The following is a 22,346-nucleotide window of genomic DNA, read 5'->3' as shown; positions in this document are numbered from 1 at the left end:
ATTGAAGGAATTGGGAATGTTTAACCTTGAAAAAAATGGGAGAAAACTGCTACATAGAAGAAGATCAGGTTCTGTTTTCTACCACTCCAGAGGATATTGTCCGCAATCATAAAAACAGATTCCAGACTAAATGTTTAGAAAAAAAGATCTTAACAGTTCAGCCAGTTATCCAGAAAATTGGATTCCTCTTCACCCAGTGTGTTCAAATGAAAGCTAAGCCATATCTGAGATATGCTTTAATTTGAGCATGTTCTGGTACTAAACAAGCAGTTGGAATGGCTTTTTTCAATTCTTAAATGACTATTGGCACACGAATCCTGGCTTTTGGTCTTCATTTTCACAGATGTAATAGGTTGTTATTTTTCATAAAACTGCATGCCCTTAAGAAACCTTATTTTTTGGTTCTTCCAACTTGTCAGGCATTGAACGCAGGAGATACTCTTTTTGTGTGGCCACTATAGATATACAGTATAGGGATGATGACTCCTAAATATCTGCAACTTCCTATGTGCTACTTTTACCACATTCAAAATTCTAAGCCACCTTACCTTGGACACAAAACTTGAGCTCCTTGGCATCAGTAACCACTGAGGATTGCAACTTTTCAGGTATTTTCTTGCTCATGCGGTTATAGCTGCGCTGTTTCTTGGTTTCCCCCCAGAGATTGGAGCCACCATACATGCTGGGAATGTTGAGGACAGCAATTCCTTCCAATGAAGTGCTAGTCAGATCCAAAACTGTTCCATCACACTGATACAGAGGGAGAAAAAGATAAGAGAGTGGTTTTATGAAATATATTTAGAATTATCTATTAAGCTGTATCATGAACTATTTAAATATTTCTATTCCACCTTTCTAAATATCCAATTGACTTCTAATTGTTATAAAACCAATGAAACAAAATTATTAAGATCCACATTCATTACAATAATACTAAACAATAAGCTGTGATGCTTATTGTTATCAGTTCAAAATTCAAGTGTAGATGGCTAGAACCCCTTTCAGCAGAGTCAGAAGGAGCAGTATTATCTAAACAATGTATTATTCACTTACTTACATACTTACGACCATTTTAACCAGAGTCTAAATGTACCACAAACATGCTGTTTAACAGGGGACATTTTTGAAGCAGAAACCTTGCAGTATATTTCTTGTTTCTCATGCACAAGTCTGGACAGTTCAGTAGATGTGAATGAAACATTTGATCTGTGAACAAGGGCCCTATACAACTAAATATTCTGAACATTTTAAAGTGTGGCCTAATCATTATCAGAAGTAATATGAATAAAGTCTAAGTAATCTAGTAAAGATTACTTTAAGCTTCAGTATAGTTGACCAGTCTTTCCCAATCTGGTGACCTCCTTGATGAAAAAATACCATCTAAACAGCCAACATAGGTATATACATCCAAGACAATGCCTAATATATTCAAGATCAGATGCCTGTAGATCTTATTAATTTTGTGAGCGTTTCTCACCTATGAATATTGCTGTTTTGCATATTGTGTATTATTTTCTGACAATAAGCAGAGAATGAAGACTGTAAATAATGTGACCATTTTGCAAGCAGCTTTGGGTGGCAGAAACAAAAAGTTTACTAATAAGTCAGCTGAACACAGAAATAATAATTTATATCACATTTAAAAACTATCAAAGCTTCATATGTGAATCCATTTAGCTGTGTGGTTGTCCCCTCTCCCTCTAACTGAAACTAGAAATTATTGGAAACAAGGTGTAAATAGGGTGGGTTTTTTTTTGTAAAGAGCAATCTAAAGCAACATAATAACATGTTTGGCAAAAGCTATAATTGAAAAACAATTATTTTGGTCTGCACACAAGTCCTTTGATATTTATCTAAGGGTTGCAAGTGCTGTTCTTTGGTCTGTGTTCAGTTCTGCTTCGTTGTTTTGCTTGGGGACATTGCCAATGAGCCTCTCCTGTGCTGTCTGGGTAGCAAAATTCTGGCAGGCTGCAGAAGGTGATATGGACGCCATATATTCACCCAGCAGAGGAATGAGCATCTAATGGCCAGCAACTGTGTTTTCCTCTTTAACCCTGCTTTGTCTCTGTGCCAATGTGGTACAATGGCCTCTTTGAGAAGGGGCAGCTGATGGGTTGTTGGCAGGAAGACTGGAAGTAGACATTTGCAGCTGGGCAAAAAAAACAACTTTATTTCTAAGCGACTACAACCGTAACTGATGCCAATTTCCAAAACAAAACTGCCATTTCTCCTGTGCTCATGACAGATGCCTGGAGCCAAAAGGAGGGCAAACTGTTGCTTTCATCTTAAAATGCTGTTAGATTAACACTTTGCAGCCCTTGAACTACAATATCCTGAACATATTTGCAGAAAGATCCAGGACTGAGAAACTAAGTTATTTTTTTCACACAACAGTATTTTTCAGGAAATACTGGGAGAGGATACACTTAGGGGTTGTTTTTTTTTTGTATAACAGATGAATTGTTGTGCAATGTGGAATCTGTCAAAGGTTGAACAAATACAGCTAAAGTATTTTTCTCACTATTGGTGCTAAACCCAAAACAAATACAATAAAAGCAATAGTGGATCAGTGTAAAGCCTTTTGTGTTCAAATCATAAACTGAAGTCAAGTGTGGAACTAAGCTGTTTTGAACCCAAGGACTAATCATTTGCCTACTTAGTTTGTTTGAAATGTTTCTGGAAAAATGTGCTATCTGAATATCCCATGTCTGACTTCAGCCTCTCAGGCATGAATTCGCATGGGAAGGTTTTAGGAGTTGCACTGATTCACAGACTAAATACAATCTCAGCAATTGATGGCTAGGGGAAAATGCCAAATACCATTTTAAGTCTGCATCTATTTTATAGATGTACTAGGTGAACTGGACGTGGGAGGTAATGGTAGTGTTTGCTGAAATACCATACCAAACTAAACACAAACCTTCTCATATTTTAAGAATAGCTGGACAATGGAAAAAGTTCTTCAGAGATACCAAGAATGTCTTTCTTGCTGGTTCTTTTTTATTTAAACATCATGTACTCAAAGGGATAGGCTAGACTAGTGCTGGAAGGAAGAAAGCTGGGGAGTGATGAATGAGCAAGGGATATAGCCAGCTAAAACATCTGAGACAGCTGAGGAGAAGTATATGTTATGTCATTTACTCTTTTTGACAGCAATCAACTGAAACTTATTCCTGATCTGGGTCTGGATGAGTTCCAATTTCCTCTAAAAAGCTTTTCTCTCCTTCCCTGGCTATTATTAGCCCCTTAAGGTGCTGGCTGCAATAAAATCAAAAGGCCATCGCTGTGCGTAACCTGAGAAAATAAGAGTAGATGTCTTAAACACGTACCAGCATCTACAGAGGCTAAAGGAAGAATCCTTTTGAACATAATGAGAGTCTATAAAGAATTTGAAATAATTATCCAGATCCATAAGCTTTGGTCATGAATGAAAGGAAAAAGAGCAGGTTGGAGTAGATAGGTGTTCTGACTTAGGCTTCCTGATATAGTAAAAAACACACAATTAGTTCCAAAACCCCCCTTTTTTATTTGAATGTCTGTGAATTCCTTTCATCACAGCACGTGCTGAATCACCAAGAGTTTATAACTAGTCCAGCAGAAGTCTGCCACAGTCCTTCGGATAAGACTGGTAAACACCCACCTTATCTTCTTTGACACGCTGCCAAAGACCTAATTGGCAATTATCTTGGCAAGGCCACACGGAAACAGAGACTCAAAAACGGAGCTTCAAAGTACAAACCGACACCATACACAATGTTGCTTCCTGCAAAGACCCACGTGTCTTATGGGAGGGGCCAATCATCTCCAAGCCTTACTCCTGAGTTGTCCCTTTTGTTTTAACTGTTCTTGCCTTCTGGCAGCTCTGGGCATGTGCACACTAGGAACAGGCTCCCCCTGTTCCTCTGCCTCTCTGATGTCTGACTCTAGAGGCTCCAGAGTCCGCACATAACTCCCAGATGGCCCTGGCCCCATCTCTGCCTCCAACACAGAGCCCTTGTCCGAGCCTTCCCCAGACTCCAGGACTGGCCCATATGCCTCCCCAGCCTCCTCACTGTCCGACTCTGCTGCCAGCTCCGCAGGCTGTTGGCGGACCACAACAATAGGATTATATCTCTTTCACTTACATTTTTGAAAGATACTGTGAAAATAGGAATGGGGAACAGAAAGAGATGCACGAAGAAACCAGCAATGAACTTTGGGTGGTATGTCCACTTGGCATCTTTTTGGTGTGGTCTGGAAATGCAATGTGTTTCTTAAAGATATCCATACCTAGGTCACGCTGGCATGCAAAACTATAGTCACAGCAAAGATAGTTGGACCAGGATCATTTACACAATTAGGAAGCAATTAGAGAAGCCAACTGAGGTCAGGATCTTCTAAAATGATTTCTTGGACAGCTGATGGGAACTGTCCCTGTGTCAGCCCTTGAATGAGGATGCTTGTCCTCACTTGTCATAAGAACTGAATGGAGGTGATCACAGCAGACTGAAGAAGCAGAGCAAGGCATGGGCTTTGACTGACAATTCTATTTTCTAGTTTTAGTGAATAATTAACAAACATTGCATTTATGTTTTCAGACTACAGGTACGGAAAGTATAGCTCTCAGTCCTTAAAAAGAGGATGGTTTGGATGAGGTTGATGAGTGGAAATGGTTATGGAAAATACACACCACATAAAATCTCAAGTACAAACTATGAAATGATTGACTTCTTAGTAACTGCTGGTGAACCACACATTTCCTAATTAGAGGCTGTTTCCATGTAGCTGGAAGGTGGTAGTAAGCAATCACAGAATTTACAAACATTCACAGCAAACTTAATTTTAGTTGAACCCTGAAGTGTACCTATAAGGGCATAATTCTGTTGTCCCAAAACTGGCTTCAAAGATGAAACACCCAGATGTACATGCCAACAAATATACTTAAAGGGAATCCATAAAACAGGAATATGCTGTATATTTAAAAAATACTGCTCCACATCTATGTTTTTTTTTCTTCCACTGAACTGTGTTTTGGACATCTGTTTCCAAACAGAAGCTTTCTCAACTATAAATGTACCTACTCTTTCCCTGCAAAACATCTTAAAATGTTTCAGTGGATGGAGATGTCACTAAAAGCTCAGCTGCAGCTGCCAGCTGTTTGTGGGGGAAAAAAACCTCTGTCGACAGGCTAACAATGTGGGAACCATGGGAGATATATTGTTAATTGGAAAGCATTCAGATGTGTGGAATCTAGAATCTTGTTCGATCATATCATTGTGGGTCAGAACTAAAAAATAAAGAGATGAGCATTGTGCTTGTGAAGGCTATGAAAGTGATAAACCTCAAAAAAAATAATAATTGTCCCATCAGACAAGTCTTTTGGTGAAACTTTTTCCTGTTTCCATCCTGCACTTTGGATTCTGCTAATCACCGATTGGGAAAAATGGCCAGTGCCCCTTCATCTTCCTATTCTTCTCTCTCTTGTACACCCAGCAGTCCAGGGGCAATTAGGAGAGCACAGAGGCCCTTTCTCATCAAGTGGCAATCTTCAGTAGAACGGCAGATAGGATGGCTTTTTCTTTGCCTGCCTCCTCCTGCTACTCTTCCTCCTCTTCTTCCTCCTGCTCCTCCTCTCCCCACTACACTATTCTACTAAACAGTCAACTAAAAGTCAGTAAGTGAAATGTCCATAAATCTATATTGTGAATTTTCTATTATTTGTGATCCAAATTTTAAAATCACTGTTTCAGGTGAGGAGATACTGAAGGTTTTTTTTAAAATGGGGAGGGGGGGCAGAGATTCTTGTATTGGAATTTTATTTTCAAAAACAAAAACATTTCTTGAAAGAATGAAAAGGTCCCATAGATACTGTCTTGAAGGATGTGGCTGGGTTTAATAGCATCAGGGTAAACTGAGCAAAACACGTCTGGCTCCAGGGATAGTGCTATGTTGGATACATAAAGACTAGACTAATGCTAGTTTTTTGAGTCAATTATTTTCAATGAATATATTTTATACATGAGTAGACTTGCCAAGGTTTATGGCAACAATTATTGCCATAAACCTTGGCAAGTCTACTCATGAATAAAATATATTCATTGAACACCACTACTTGAGCTTTTGAATATGTATCTATTAAATTAAATCATTTTAATTTATTTTTAAAATTCTAACCTGTAAGCAGCACAGAGCTGTTACAGCCTAATTTTTTTGAGTAAAGTTTTAATGACTCCAGAGATGGAATGCAGTCTGATGTTAAAGAAGGAGGGAAAAATAAACCATAAATTTGCCAGAAATAATTTTCCAATAAACCATGGAAATTCTTACTTTACAAGCTTGACCCTGACTTTTCTAGAATCTTCAATAGTCTACAGTATGTTTAATGTTTTAATGAAATACAAGAACACGTTTCTAAGAAATCATTGATATAATCATAACACACCTTCTACAGAAAATTAAGACTTTGAGGTTTGGGGAGACTCACCTCAATCTCTACATAGTCATGAAGTTTCTTGCAAGTGGCTGAAAATGTTTCTGTTGTGCCGAATTCAAAATACCACAATTTATTCTTCATTCTGACAGAGAAAAACAAAAAAGGAAGAGCATTCTGGAGTGATACATTCACATGATACTTTATCTATACATGCTCCCTTACTAGCAGCCACAAAGTTTGCAGTCTAATATGAGCTAGCACAATATGACTGGGAAATGATAATGAGTAAAAAAAATTATCCTAGAAAATTAGGCAACTTATGGAATTGCATCACAACAGCACTAGATGATGGAATATTTCAGTTCACCAATTATTTTTTACACTTTTCCCTTCTTTTCAATAAAATTTATTTACGAGAAAATTCCATCTGCAGTTACAAATTTAACAAAATGTAAAAATCTCCTATCTGACAATTAATCTAGATAAACCTTCAGTAAGAATGCACATATTTCCACAGACTCTAGCAGAAACTGGAAAAACAAAGAGGAAATGAATAAGAAATTTCCCTCTGTTCAATCAAAAGAGACAGTTGGTTTTATACCCCAAGAATTATTTAATCCCACCTGGCCAAGTGCTTTACTCTGATATCAAGGTATCATTAGGGATTCAAAAATTATTTTGTTAATTTTTAAAAAATATTTTATTAGTTCAATTTATATGCTGCCTTTCTCCGGAGACTCAGCCGCCCTGAGACTTGTTTGCATTAAGGTTGTTCTTTAGTTTTGTGAACGCTGAAGACAGAAATATATTTTCTTAATAGAATAGCTGCAATGTTCAGAACCAAATTTCAACTCAGGATGAGACGCCATATTATTCTATGATACATTGATGCACGTCACAGTTGTACATATTGTTTGTATCACAGGATTTACCCTGGTGGTGAAATTCAGCTGTCTCTATCCGGATTGCGCGATCTGGTAGCGTCAGCGGTGGGAGGCTCTGCCCATCTGCCCGGATGTCATCATGTCCCGTTTTTGACCCTCTGCACATGCGCAGAAGGCTCTGCGCATGCGTGGAGGAGGTGCGCGTGAGCTAGCGCACATGTGTGCGCACTCACATTTGCAAACCGGTAGCGACGGTAAGTGAATACCACTCCTGATTTATCCCATATTTTAGCAGTCCAAAGAGCTTATAGAAAGTAAACAAAAATAAGGATGCTTCCACAAGTTTCCAGTTCCCAATATCTCACAATCAGTCTAAAGCCAGTTTCAAAATAGGCAGAATAGGCAGTGTGACACTGTAAATCCATCATCCAAATGCCATTATCTCCAGTCAGCTGACTGTTGATGATGGAAACTGAATGTCTTCTTATATTGGAAGGAAGTTGACTGGTGGGAAAGCTGCTGCTGCTACAAGCCTTGCTCTTAGGAAAGGCAACCAGCCTCTGTTGCACAATAGCTGGTCAGGCTACCCCCATAAAATGGCATGCTTTGCCTGCTTGTACTTGGCTTGTACTATCCTCTATTCTTGCAGGATCCTCCCTTACCATCTGTAGATGCTATGTTCCATGCTTACTTGCCTTTCAACCTTCTGGGCACCCATAAATTGTAACCCTCCTTAATTTTGTTTATGAAATCACATGTATGTACATGTGGGGTGGGGGAATAATCCATTATATGAGAATCCCTGACCTAAGTCTATCAAATCTTGTTTTTATTTCTTGACTATAGCTATCTACTACACTAATGTTTTTAACATACAATAATTCTGAGGAAGCTTCTTTTTTCCCTTACTTGCATATAATCATAGCCAATTAAGTCTATGGAGTAGGGTCAACTAAACTGCCTCATTCTAGTTTTAATTTAAAATAATTCAGAGGAAGTATCTTTCCTCTGAATGGGACAGGTTTTTTTAAAAAAATATATAATTTAAAATATAAAAATATACTAAAACAGCTTTGTAAGGCCAGTTGAGGAAATTGGATTCTTTCTCAATTCAGTATTTTTAACATGATTATTTTTGATTATGATGGTAGAATCAGGAGTAAGTGGTGGCAGCAGGCAGTTTAGAAGGAAAACCATTTTTACTTCAATTTGAGAAGGCAGTATGCTTCTACTGCCCCTTCATAATTTAGGGCAGAAATATGCCTGCATCCACCCTACTTTTCTAATACATATTTGCTGGCTCCTCTTTGGCCTAAGTTGACTTCATTGCTGTCTAAGGAACATGGTAATTTAATAGAGTTTGTTTACAGGAAGTGACTCTCCTTCTGTGCGCTATTCCTTGTATGAAAAAGTTTCAACCAGATCCTCAGAAACCATCCAAAGGTTTAAAGACTGGCGTAATGCTATAAAGACAGGAACAGCAGCTGTTTGGCACCTAGCCACCTGTAGGTGTAAAATCATCTCCAGAACTAAATAGGGAAGTCTTGAAGTATTGTACACATCTCACTGTATGTGCCCTATCGGAACACACTTCCTTGAATAGCAAGGTGACAAGCCCATTGGTTTTTTTTTAGGAAGGTAGCCTGCTTTGAGCTCTGTCAGGAAAAAAGGCAAAGAGTTCATCCCACCTAATGGAATATATATCAGATTAAACAACAGGAATTTTGAAACACTAACAATGACATAATACAGCTTGGTGCTTTTGCTCAGCAGACTAAATGGCTCTGTTCCAGAAATTCTCAGATTATGTTTTTCAACTTTTCAAGGCATTTGAAAATGTAGCATATCATCTCACTATTCACACTGAAGCCACACTACACATTTGATAATCCATCTACTCTACTCTATTTCCCTGAGTGTGCACAGCCTGTTTTTTCTTCTCAAGGATGTCATCTGGAATCCCACCTATGCAAGGCCAGTGTAGAGTAAGGCTTCCCCACTAAGGATCCCTTGAAAATCTTCCAAAGAATCCTAGGTTTCCAACTTTGGAAAATGAACAAGTAGAACAATCTTGTCCACCCCTCTGCTCATTTCACATACTTTATTTTTCTTAGATTACTGCTGGACCAAAACTGTACATGCCTGTTCATGGATTTTGGAGACAAGTCGATGGTTAACCAGTGTAGGCCAGAAATAAGTGTCAGGAAGGCGTAATAAGGTAAATATTTGATTTAAGTAGAACGGAATGACAAGGACTTCATAAGAGGTCAGAAAACTGGAAGAAGTCCAAGAATTTTGTAGCGAAGAAAGAATGTGATAAAAAAAATTAGGTGAATAAGTTGTTAATTGCTATTTTAGTCCATAATACTTCCAAGACTTCTATCAGCTATATTCCAAGTTCTAAATTTCACATACTGATTGAAAATTAATTAATTAATAAGATATAATTAATTATATCTTATCTTGTTCAACTATGTGACAGTCCTTCTGATGTTTGAACAGTGCTATAAAATTCCAAAGCTTCTATAATACAGTACCCCCAACTGTGAACAGCTTAAACAAAATCCAACCTGGTGAATACCACATTACACTGGATTTTCAGATATATTTATTTCACATTTTCTATTCCTATGAACTATTTATGCTGCCTATTTCCTATACATCTGAAAATGCTTCTAAATGCTTTGATTCAGTTCCTCTGGATTATAAATATGTAAACTCACCAGAATTATCACAGGCAGCAAATCTTTATTTTTAAATCTGTGAAATATTGAAGCTATACGGAAGCGAGAGAAGCTAATTATCTCTCTTGACAATAAATATCGGAGTGCATAACTGTGGCAAACAAGTTATGAGATTATCTAAACTCATATTAGGCTGATTTGTGAATATACGTGTCAGATATGTGTGTACATGCTAAATAAATCAACTGTTTGCTGTATATCCATTACAATTTCAACAAAAACTATAATCCAACATCTGAAAGGCCAAACATTATTCATTTTGCATGGTTGAAGCATGGGATTACCTTTACAGTTTCCATTCTGTATTTCCTAGCCTATCCTTAAGATGCATTATAAGATAAAGGATACAGAAGGAAGACTGTTTGCTGAAGGTCTATTAATTCTTAGAGAAATGTTTGAATACAATAATTTTTGTAAAGTTTTCCTGAACATCTCTTGTATAGACATTAGTAAGTGAGTTTTGCTTTTTTTAATGAAAGCAAGCCAGGACTATTTCTCATGAATCTACATGTGAAACATGAGCTAGTTCCAACCTGATATTCTGTTTTGCCTTTATTGCCTGTTTCTGCTGGTTCGGGAATTTATATATAATTATGAAGCGTGAATGAATGGAACTGGATCTACAGCCAAATTCTAGGAGCTTTCCAAGCAAAACCTAAAATAATCAGAATTGCCAAATGTTAGAGTTCCAAATCTTAGAATACTGCATATTCTTTTGAGATCATTTTGCTTCAGGATTTTATATAAATAACATAAGTTTATTTCAGTAATACTTTTTATCTTAAAGATGACAAGTGCCATGACATTATCCCCAATTGACAATAAATCCAGTTGGATGTGGAGTAAAACCTCAGTCAGAAGCAAAACAGTAGCTCAAATGGGCAAATAATCAATAAATCAATGAAATAAAAATTGGTTGTCCTTCCATTCCTCTATAGATTTATGGAAAATTTGTTAGGCGGGAGAAATTGTTCAGATTTATGGAAACAAAGTAGAAAAGTTCTTATGTTGCATCTTAAATATGTAAAAGGGGGGGGGGAGGGCGTAAACAGGAAAGGAAGAGAAGCTTTGCAAAAGCGAGGGCAGGAGGTGAGAAAGCAAGAAGAGGAGGCTCCACCAAACCTGGCAAAAACAAGAAAGCTGCCCACTGAACGAAAGAAAGGCTGAATGGAGCATGAGCTTCCTAGGTTGAAGATAGCTGACTGATGTAATATGCCATTTCTGGATCAACCCTAAGATTGTAATAAGAACAGCATCTGTTAACCAGTAGCCAATAACCAAGGACAAAATGACCATCCAGGGCAGGAACCATCCCCAGAAGGGAAGAGATGTGCTATACTATACTATACCTAATCTGTGCTGGGTCTGCTAGTAGAATGGAAGAAGTCACTGCAGACCATCTGCTCTGAAGAGCTTAATGTGGCCAGGTTGCAAAACAGCAGTTTTAAACTGAAGCTAAAAAACCTGGCTGTGAAGTGCATTTGCAGGTGGCTGGGAGTAGGAGGCAGCCAAAGTCATCCATATCTGCACTCAGGAAACAGTGAATGGCCTATATTGGCATCGGACCAAGCAGAAAATGTGGATCTGTGCTAAGAGTTGTGATCACTGTCAAAATCAAACCTGTGAAAAAAACTCTTATATTTTCTTCTGAGATTGGGGAGGGAAATCTTTATTTTTTTTTATAATTGTTATACAATTAGGATTCAGCAACCCTCATCATTTCAGATCCACAATTTTTCCCCAAGAGACCCATCTCTGACCCAGACAGTAAGGTATGGCACAACTCAAGAGAACCAATATCATCATTCACTTTAATCAATAGTAGAAGCTAGAATTTTTATACTTTTTTTCTTGTAAATAGTTAAAAATGAATGAAACATGTACATACCCAAGCCTTGGCCTATATGTGGGCCGATTCTTAACAGGTGAACAATATGACGTAAATTGCTATTTCTATGACATGTACCATTTCCCTTATTTATTTCTTCCTGCCAACCCATTCTTTAGAGTATAGGGCTTTTTAAAACTTGAAGTCCGCTCACCTAAGGCTCAAATATAGCTCTGCAATGGCCAAAACAAAATGGCCAAAGTATCAGATTGTAAGTACAATAAAATATTTTACACTATCAGACAAAGATTTCCACTAAAGGGTGTTCCATCCTTTGTCCATGTTTGAGCAAAAAACAAAAAACTAAAGCAGCTTTTTCCCCTTTCCAGACATGTGGTCCAAGCCAATTAAACCAAAACCCACACATTTAGATAGAGGGTGCACACACTAGGGAGGTAATTTGGTCTGACTGTAGAAACCTTATAACTAGTACAAAAGAAAAAAGAATTGTACGAGGGGGGGAAAGGCTGATATTTACCTGCTACTGAATTTTTCAGGATGCTTTTCCCTCATCAAATGGAATCTATGTGCAATGGATGCATCCTATAAAAAGAATAAAGGGAAGCAAATGAAGCCTTTTATAAAGTACAGCCAGTTTTTCGAGAATTCTTAACACTAGAACTTATAGATTTGAACTGTAGCCTTATATTGTGCCTCCCCACAATTATTATAATTAGGGTTGATGTTACATTTCTCCACAAGCTTCTTAAAGTTACCATACCAGAATAATGTCTGTTTTCAAGCACTTTCACATTACTACAGTTTGCACTTTGCATTTCTTACCCCCATTTTCATTTAGTTATTTAAATAACTTATATGTTAATCAAATAGTTTTGGGAACCAACAAAAATGCACATAAAATAATGGAGTGCTGAAGAAAAAGCCAAGGCCTCTGGGGATTGGATTTCAGGGGCAATTGCATTTGCCTGTAATTTCTAAAAAAATTAAAAGTGCTATCTCTGGGAAGGGAATGCAATCTGCCAAAGAATTATCGTTTTACTGCTTTTCAAAGAGAACCTTGGCAAGATACTGTGATGGCTGATCTTCTGTGGGGAAGTGGGAGAGGATGCATTGAGCTGGAAGATGGGGTGATGCAAGTGTTTCTCCCATGAGAAACTAGACTGCCATAAGTTCTCCCTAGAGTTCCAGTCAAGCAAAAAATAAAAAAAGAAACTTGCTTTAAGAGTGCTTCCTGCCAAAGCACAGCTAGAAGTAAGCTGACTCATCTGTCAATCACTGTCAATGTTGAAGGATCACAGAGATTGAGCACTAGGTTTGAAACGTGTGGAATCCTTGTATGGAGGGTACAATAAGCTGAATGTAGGCATTCTTGTGTTTTCTACCATTTTACAATACAAAGTATAAAATAACAGCAAATTTGAATGCTTTTCAATGAAAAAGGTACGGTTTCTCCTAGTCTAATGACTTCTTCCAATGTGATGCCTTTTTAAATACATTGGCCTAATTGGGGAAGGCTAATATCTGTTTTGCACTCCTACGGTAGAATACAGAAGGCAAAATATCCAGCTTAAAAAACAAACAAACCCTTAAGAATCATTAACAAAATAGTCTTGTATTGGATACCTTTGGCCATTCTTTGCTTTGCTGACAATTGTGTTCTTATCCTCACTCTGTTTAAGAAAGCATAAAGTTTAAACTGTTTTCAAATCGCAAACAGCAATGCAAAGAGCTTTCTTTCAGCATTGAGGTTTGGATTGCCTGTGGAATGCACCCTCCTCATCCAGGGATTAGCAAAGTCTACATCCCTCGCTTCATGATGGAGTATTGAAGTGTCACTAGGAAGGGACTTTGCAAGTCCAGGACCTGATCTATTTGTAATCCAAAACTTCCTGTTAGTGATATAGTTACTGGCCCACATTTCTCAGAGTCCAAAAATAAAGGGAGAGAAGATGGGAAGCAGCATGTGGCAGCCTAGGCTCAAGAACAGCTTGTTATCATCAGTGGTAACGCTTAAAAGCATCTTGTTAAGAGCTGGAATTCCAGAATAACACAGCCTGTTTATGTACTTTTCTTGTTCTTCAATACTCCGTAAATCAGTGATTATAATGACTTATACTGTGGATCTATAGATACAGAGTATCTAGGACACCAACGTCAATTTTCTTAAATATCTGCAAAGCATGAAAAATAATTTAATGTAATATTAATCATGTGTTATTGATTTTAAAAGGTCAGCACATCAATTACAGCCATTTGTAAGGCACATTGCTTATGTCTGTAACACATTTATGGCAATCATCAATCATTTATAAATGGAGCCTTACTATAACAGAAGAACATTTCTAAACAAATGCTTCAGTGTTTCCCTCCCCCCTTTCCATCAGCTGTTTCTTTTACCATGCCAGAACATTAAACTAGTCAGCTGTTGTGAGGGGCTTCCTAGCAACCCTACAACATGGGGATAAACTAATAATTATTTGACCAATTTCCATCAGTGAAAATCCGTATCAACCGTGAAGGCACACAGAATGTTTAATAGGACAAAATGGCAAAGTAGTTAAAATATAATTATATAAAAGGTTATTAAAAGGCTATACATGCAGTTATGTAAGGCTACTAGTATAGCAGGAGAGCATATTCAACTGGACAGATGTGCTCGGCTAATAGGGCAGAAAATAACACATAATTAAAGACATGCGCCTTCACACTCTGCCCTATTAGCATGGAAAGGAGTATTTTCATTCTGAAATATTTATTCTTTCTGATTGCTGCTAGCCTATAAAAAGGTTGGTAGTGGTCAAAGATGCTTTTTGAGCAACACTAAATAAATACATCCTTGACATTGTGGCCATTACAACTTTCCTGAAGTTGCAATTCACGCTTTTGGCAAGCAGATTACAATTATGATAGTTGCAGTGTCCTATGATCACATGATCACCATTTGCAACCCTCCTGGCCAACTTCCAACCAGCAAAGTCAATAGAGAAGCTGGCAGGAGTGAAATTGTGAAACTACTAGGTCCTGTGGATCAGGAGAACTGAAACTAATTGCTCGGCAACTATGATTGAAACTGGCAACTTCAGGGAAAGTGGCAAATCAGAAAAAAAAAAAAGGAAAACATGCTAATGTCTGCAGCTTTTTCTGGACTTGTATGGTAGCCATGTAAGTTCAGGGGAATATATGTTTGAGTTAAAAAGGCAAAGAAATGTCTATAGGACAGGAAAAATGAGTTTCATCCTATTGCTGCCTCCATAATGTCTTCTGAACCAAAGCAGGTTTTTTCTTGAGGCAGTACTGTCACCACTTCTCCTCCAGATAGCAATAGCAATAGCACTTATATACCACTTCATAGTGCTTTTACAGCCCTGTCTAAGCTGTTTACAGAGTCAACATATTGACCCCAACAATCTGGGTTCTCATTTTAGCCACCTTGGACAGGATGGAAGGCTGAGTCAACCTTGAGCCAGTGAGATTTGAACTGCCGAACTGCAGCTAGCAGTCAGCTGACGTAGCCTGCAGTACTGCACTGTAACCACTGTGCCACCTCGGCTCTTTGGATCATCATCAAAATATATAAATAATGGTTGCTGGAATTGGGTATGTCTAATTTAATGAAAAGAGGGACTAGAGGTGACATGATAGCAGTGTTTCAATATCTCAAGGGTTGCCACAAAGAAGAGGTAGTCAAGCTATTCTCCAAAGCACCTGAGGGTAGAACAAGAAGCGATGGGTGGAAACTAATCAAGGAGAGAATCAATCTAGAACTAAGAAGAAATGACAGTTTCTTGTGACAGTTAGAACAATTAATCATTGGAATAACTTGCCTCCAGAAGTTGTGAATGCTCCAACACTGGAAGTTTTTAAGAAGAGATTGGACAACCATTTGTCAGAAATGGTATAGGGTTTTCTGCCTGAGCAGGGGATTAAACTAGAAGACCTCCAAAGTCCCTTCCAACTCTGTTATTTTAAGTATTTTCCTGACTCTGCAGAGGTACCCCGTGAATCCAGGAAATAGTATAGTTTATTTAAGGAGTTGCTGATAAAGTGGAAGAACATGTTGGAGCTGCAATACCTTTCCTGCTTCAGATCTGAACACTGTACAACCTACCATAGAAACATTACTGTATATCAGTTTTGAAGGAGCAGAACTGGCAGCTTCTATGCTAGCAAGAAAAATTCAAGCTACATGGCTCAGGTCCTTGTTGGTATCTTATTTCTCATCTTCCTCAAATGTATTTGTCCAGAAACTAACATCAAATAAAGAAGCTCTTTTGAAGAATATGCATTTATCACACCTTTAGTCTCAAGTGCTCCAGTTATGGAATTCATCTAAAGGCCAAACTGTTTATCCAGAGGTTTGGGTGAACTCTCCTCTTGTGTCATTTGGCATGTTGCTGTCACTGATATACTCTGTATGATGTTATTATTTGCTTTATTATTCTATAATGATTTTGGCGAAAAATAGTCATAAGCAAACAGGCAGAATGCCATGCCACAAACTTCTGAAGAGCATACACTGTGGAAATGATCCTTCTATTATACCTCCCTTTGCTTCCCAAATCAATTCTCTACTGCAGTCCTTCCATAATTAATGATGTTCTTATTAATGACCTTGATACTCCAATGCATTGGGAATAGTATAAAGGGAAAAAATGAAACAGTTGAGACTTAAAATTTATCAGCATGGTAAAAGATGACAGGATTGTAACCCTAAATATTTGGAAAGCCACATGAATACAGAAAGCCACATGATAACACAGATTGCTTACTACTCCTATGGAGAAATAGTTGTTGATGATGCTGAATGGGACTGGATCTCCATTCTCCTCTTTGTCATTGGGAATGACATCAATTTGCCATCGGTCCAGCATTACCTCAGTACTGTGCTCAATATCTTTAAGTATTTTTATTAGGTTGCCTCCTTCATAGCCTTGGAATAGAAAAATAAAAATTGACAGGTGATGAGGAACAGAATGTTATGGTGGAATTTGCCAAGCATTAATGGGGCAATAGAGTAAAAGGAGGCCAGGCAGTGACAGGCTGTACGGAATATATAGCCAGAAAAGAAATGCAGATGATGTATAATTCAAAGGAGAGACCAATCTGATGTAGCATAAGCCTCCTCAAAAATATAACGGGATTTGGAGCTGATGTCTGAGGCCTTGTATTCCATCCCAAACTCTAAATTAATTGCTGGTGGCAAAAATATCAGTATCGGTCTCTTGGCCAGCAACCAATGTGCATTCCATATAAGGACCAATTAAAATCCCAGCCCTAATAATAATATTAAATTGTAGAATAGTTCAGATTGCAACTCTGAAGCAGTATTTTGTGGGTAATAGAGTTATTGGTTGGCTATACAGTAGCTGCTGGCTGCATGGTGGATATTATGGGATTTCTGCATGGGATATGTATTTTAAATAGAAATGCACATCATGGATGCATTTGTCTGAAGTGGTGTAGGGTTTCCTGCCTAAGCAGGGGGTTGGACTAGAAGACTTCCAAGGTCCCTTCCAACTCTGTTATTCTATTCTATTCTATGGAGATCAAGAGCGATTGTGAAGAGCCTCCAATGGTACTTCAATAGGGTGTGCATGCACACAGGGCATACACTCATTTCCACCAAGGTGTCCATATCTTGTCTCACAGGGGAGAGCCAACTCAGTATGTTAGTTCAGGGGTGGGTTCTAAATTTTTTTACTACTGGTTCTGTGGGCATGGCTTATTTGTGGGTGTGGCTTGGGGGGTAATGTGACTGGGTAGGCGTGGCCAACTTTTTTTTAAAAAAACTTTTAAAAGCATTATTTCTACAACCTTAAGAGGTTGCAGAAAAAAATGCTTTTAGAAGCCTCTGATGATCAGGCAATTCATCTGGGATTTCCAGAGGCCTTTAAAGGGTTTTTTCCCCCTACAACCTCCTTGGCTGGAGAGATTACAGGAAAACATGCTTTTAGAAGCTTCTGATGATCAGGCAAATCTGCTGGGATCGCCAGAGGCTTTTAAAGGAATTTTTTTTCCTACAACCTCCTCGGCTGGAGAGGTTACAGGAAAACATGCTTTTAGAAGCCTCTGAAGATCCCACTGAGCCGTGCGATCATCAGAGGCTTTTTTTTTAACTTTTAAAAGCATTTTTTCAGCCGAAGAGGTTGTAGAAAAAATGCTTTTAAAAGTTAAAAAAAAAAAGCCTCTGATGAGGTGGGCAGGGTAAGCAACCGGCGACCGGGCTGGGGACCAGTTCAGGGGCGTGGCCAGCCAATGTTATTACCCGTTTTCCGAACTACTAAAATTTTTTACTACTGGTTCTTGCGAACCGGTGCGAACTGGGAGCAACCCACTACTGTGTTAGTTGTGATAGCCCATTGGTGTACTGATAAATGTATAACAATCAAAAATCCCAGCTGTATTACTGCCACTACTCTGCACCCTACCCTAAGCATCGTAGCTCATATCTGTATTCAACTGGCTCATAAAATTCCAGAAAATTTAATAATCAGCTGTTGTGAACTAGTACAAGCCAGTTCCATCACACCACTGCACCAGTCACTTAAAAAACCCATTCTACCATTGTTTTACAAGAAAGGTGGTGAGTGGTGACCCTCTTCTTTTAGTACTGTGACCTGATAGGAAAGTGTATGCAAAGCTTAGATTTTTTTCCAGAATCAGTACTACTGGTCATTAAGAATTTAAATCTGTATTTTATAAAACAAGATCAGAAATGTACGTTGCAAATGGAAAAGAGAAGAAATTGAAGAAAAGTGAACAAACATCTCTTAAATAAGTTGATCTCAGTTCCTGCTACCCCAGGAAATAGATGTTCTCTAAACTCCAGGATCCCTCACACATATACGTCGTAAAGTTCACACAGCCCACATCCCAATCCACAAAATGCAACAGATCTATATTACAACCAGTTTTGCTAGTCTAGTTTTTCATCCAGATTCATTAGTTCCTTTCCTGTAGCTGCCAAAACTGGAACCTTTGTCTTCCTATGCAATTAGCTGGCATCAAAGGAGAAGTGCAAAAACCAAAAACAAAAGAATGCCTGCTCTCTCTCCTCTGTTTACATACCCATCGGAGAAGGAAAACTGATTGGCTCCTTGTGTTCAATTGTGGGAACATGTTTAATTTTCTCCATTTATCTTCTGAATGGTGAAGTGAAGCTACCTTTCCTTTACCTTGCCATGAAATTTCCCCGTATTCATAATAGCAGCAAAGCATGGAAAATGGCTAGTGGCATTAAAAACAGCTACAGGTTTCAACAACACATGGGACTGCTAGCAAGAGGAATCATTGACAAGCCATGACATGAAATCATAGTGAACAAACCAAAACATTGGGCTGACTTGAGAGACTTACCTCCTCCCCATCGGAGGCAGCGGGCAAGATCATTCCCTGTTCCCAATGGCAGGATGGCCACAGGAGGGTGCTTTGCTAAGTTCATTTTATCTGCAAAGAAATAATCAACCATCAGAGGCCCACAGATAGGCCTTTGGGTATGATGACCTTCTTTTGCAACATCTGCCAGAGGAGAACTCACAGGAGTAGTAAAGCTTAACAACTCCCGAAGAGATAGAATTTACTTGAATTGTGTTCACCGGCTAAAAATAAAAACAACAACAACGGTAGGGAGAGTACATGATGTACCTGAAGCAAGTTGGCTAGAAGACTTGGCCTCAATGTGATAGATGCAGTGGATGGGAATCAGTGGTGGGTTGCTACCGGTTCACACCGGATCGAGCGAACCGGTAGTGGCGGTGGCAGGAGGCTCTGCCCACCCACCTGGATGCTTCTGTGCATGCGCAAAAACGTGCGCACGCATGAGCGAACCGGTAGCGATGGGATTTGGAACCCGCCCCTAATGGGAATCCACTATTAGTGGAAGAAATGGTGGAGGGGGAGGAAGGAGTTGGGGATTCGTATAGTATAATTATGATGAACCTTACCTCTACATCTGCATCAACCCCACCCCCACAGTTTAATCAAGAGCAAGAACACTTAGATTTATATACTGCTCCACAGTGCTTTATAGCTCTCTCTAAGCGGTTTACAAATGTCATCATATTGCCCTCAACAAGATTTCTCCCCATCTTTAAGGGAGTGCATTTTTTGTTACTAGATAGGCACAAAGATTGCCATGGTATGACATCTTTCAAAAATGTAGAGTCTCTGAGAGACGGGATTAAATCTTACCATGAGTGGCCAAAAGCAAAATAGTAGCTAAGTTACTTTCCACAGGTCCTTCTTGAGCCTTTATTAAGTTCAATGCGATGGCCAGAATGTACAGCTATAGCCAATATCGAAAGAGCAGGGGAGAGGAGGTGACACCACCACACTGGTGGTATACTACAAATTAAATTGTGAACAATGAATGTTAATATAATCAATTACGAGTTGTGTAAATAGCCACCTTCTCTGCTCCTCATAGAAAGGTTAAAACCTAGGCTTCCTCTTTTTATCTAAACTGTGCTTGTTGATTTTAATCTGTAGAACTGTAGCTCCTTATCAGAAAGTCCTAACAACTATGAAGAAGTGGATGGTAATGATAAGGATGCAAACTATACATTAAGCTAAGTATCTGCCTTTCTTGTCAGAGTTCCTTAATTCACAGTTTCTTTTGTTATACCAGACAGAGATATACATATATTCATGAGAAAGAACAACCTCAGCCTCTCCTTCCCTTCTCTTAGCCGTGACCCTAGACCTGACCCATGCTTCTAGTGATAATTTCATTTATCAACTATTGACAGATCCTAATTTACCTATGCAGTCCAGGATCCATCCAACTGTCCCATCCCCTCCACAAGCCAAAATACGAAAGTCTGGGGTATCACAGAAAAAATTTAATCTAAGAAAAAAGAAAAGGCAAAAAAAAAAAAAAAAGGAAGTAGTTTAGAAACGAATGCTTATTGTACAATATGAAAAATGTTACATTCTCCCCAACCTTCCAAGTGCATTCTGGAATTTATAATCTCAAATATCTGGAGGGTATATGACTGAGGAAGGTCTGACTTAGATGGTTGTTTTTCAAATTCTGCAATAGTGTACAGAAATGAACATACAAAAAATCATATTAGTTGTGTTCTTCATGATTAAAAACTGAGATAATATTTTGCTATTCTCAACTCAACAAGTGAATGATTAAGTGCAATCTAGTTGACAAAGAAATCATGCAATTTGGAGTCCAATCTATACTTCATGGACGAGATCTCTTTTCTATCTTTTCTTATGTAATGTAATGTAAATTTTAGATATAATTCCATTAACAATAATGCACTAAATAATCTCAGCTGCAAATAGCATTTGCTGCTTTGATCCTTTGTATTGCAATGAAGCATTCACATGTATTGTTTCATTAATTTATAGAGACCCAGTGGACTCAATAACACAAATGTAAGCAAATATAATACAACTCAGCATATACATACTTTAAAGAACCACCAGTCAGCTGAGCTTCTCAATCTAAGGCATATTAACAAGCTTTTGGGTAGGGAAGGAGGAGGAAATGAAGGAAATTGAACTGAGGAAAGAAGCAAAGAGGAAAAAGAAGTGAAGTGATAAGAAGAATAGATCAGAGACAACACAAAGGAAGCAAGTAATAGTAAGAAGGAGGACCAAAGATTATGATAAACAAACAAACAAATATGTGAAATAGGCCACATTTTGAACTTCAATACCCAGGATTAGGTCCTCCACGATCCAGATTGTAAACTTGTCTGGGATTGAGTATGTAATGGAATTTCCTATGTACCCTAAAAGAAAGAAAAATAAGAATAACAGCTGTAAAATGGAGAGTCAAGGCAAATTATTATTTTTTGCATTGTTTTGCCGATCAGTTTTTTCTTCTAATAGTGGAAAAGAACACCCAAGCATCAGCTACATTTGCTGTGAGAGTAACTACCGTACAATAATTACGTTGAGGAAGTGGAAGTAAGCAAGAACATGGGAGAAAATGACCTACTAATGGACTATGTAATGTAACTGATTTTAATGGGAACGGAAATTAATAAATTCAGTCAATGAAAAGTAGGATTCCGTGGCAAGAAACACGATAGTGAAAATTATTCAAAGATTGGGTGGGAATTCCTAAAACAGGAGTCACTAAGAACAGGATTCCCTCCCCCCCCAAAACATAATTAAAAGGAAAAAAAGTGGAACACAGCAAAAGAAGCCCACCTGGTTGCACAAACAAAGAAACAAAAAACAATCTTTAGGGAAAAATCTGTAAATAAAAGAACCACATAAAAAAGGGGGACAGTCATCAAGGAAGAATACATGCCAGTAAGTCTGATTTATAGATATGGCATCAAAAAAAGCTATGTACAGTGTTAGGTTCAGCTTATAGCTTACTCCTAACTTGTTGGTCAGGCAATATATCTGTTTCTTTAAGAAACAACTGAGCCATGTAATCAGGGTTTGCTGAACCCTGTAATTAGGCTACAGTGCATAAATAAGCAGCG

General features: G+C 38.3%; 1 protein-coding gene across 8 annotated transcripts in view; it reads right to left on the bottom strand.

Moving 5' to 3' along the window:
* Positions 1 to 22,346, bottom strand: part of DGKG (diacylglycerol kinase gamma) — a 150,873-nt gene that overhangs the window by 15,512 nt on the left and 113,015 nt on the right. For all 8 annotated transcript variants that reach the window (XM_087872131.1, XM_087872132.1, XM_034439621.3 and 5 more), the window contains 7 exons: positions 21,564 to 21,638; positions 20,649 to 20,734; positions 19,246 to 19,335; positions 16,659 to 16,819; positions 12,407 to 12,471; positions 6,464 to 6,554; positions 549 to 750 (listed from right to left, as the gene is read on the bottom strand). In XM_087872131.1, the coding sequence (XP_087728257.1) occupies positions 549 to 750; positions 6,464 to 6,554; positions 12,407 to 12,471; positions 16,659 to 16,819; positions 19,246 to 19,335; positions 20,649 to 20,734; positions 21,564 to 21,638 (770 nt within the window). The remainder of the gene's footprint in view (positions 1 to 548; positions 751 to 6,463; positions 6,555 to 12,406; positions 12,472 to 16,658; positions 16,820 to 19,245; positions 19,336 to 20,648; positions 20,735 to 21,563; positions 21,639 to 22,346) is intronic.

This window comes from Pantherophis guttatus, chromosome 6, assembly GCF_059756535.1.
Source record: "Pantherophis guttatus breed Tessera chromosome 6, ASM5975653v1, whole genome shotgun sequence".
NCBI lineage: Eukaryota > Metazoa > Chordata > Lepidosauria > Squamata > Colubridae > Pantherophis > Pantherophis guttatus.
The sequence above is the reverse complement of the archived record's forward strand: the minus strand, read 5'-3'. Positions and strand labels throughout refer to the sequence as shown.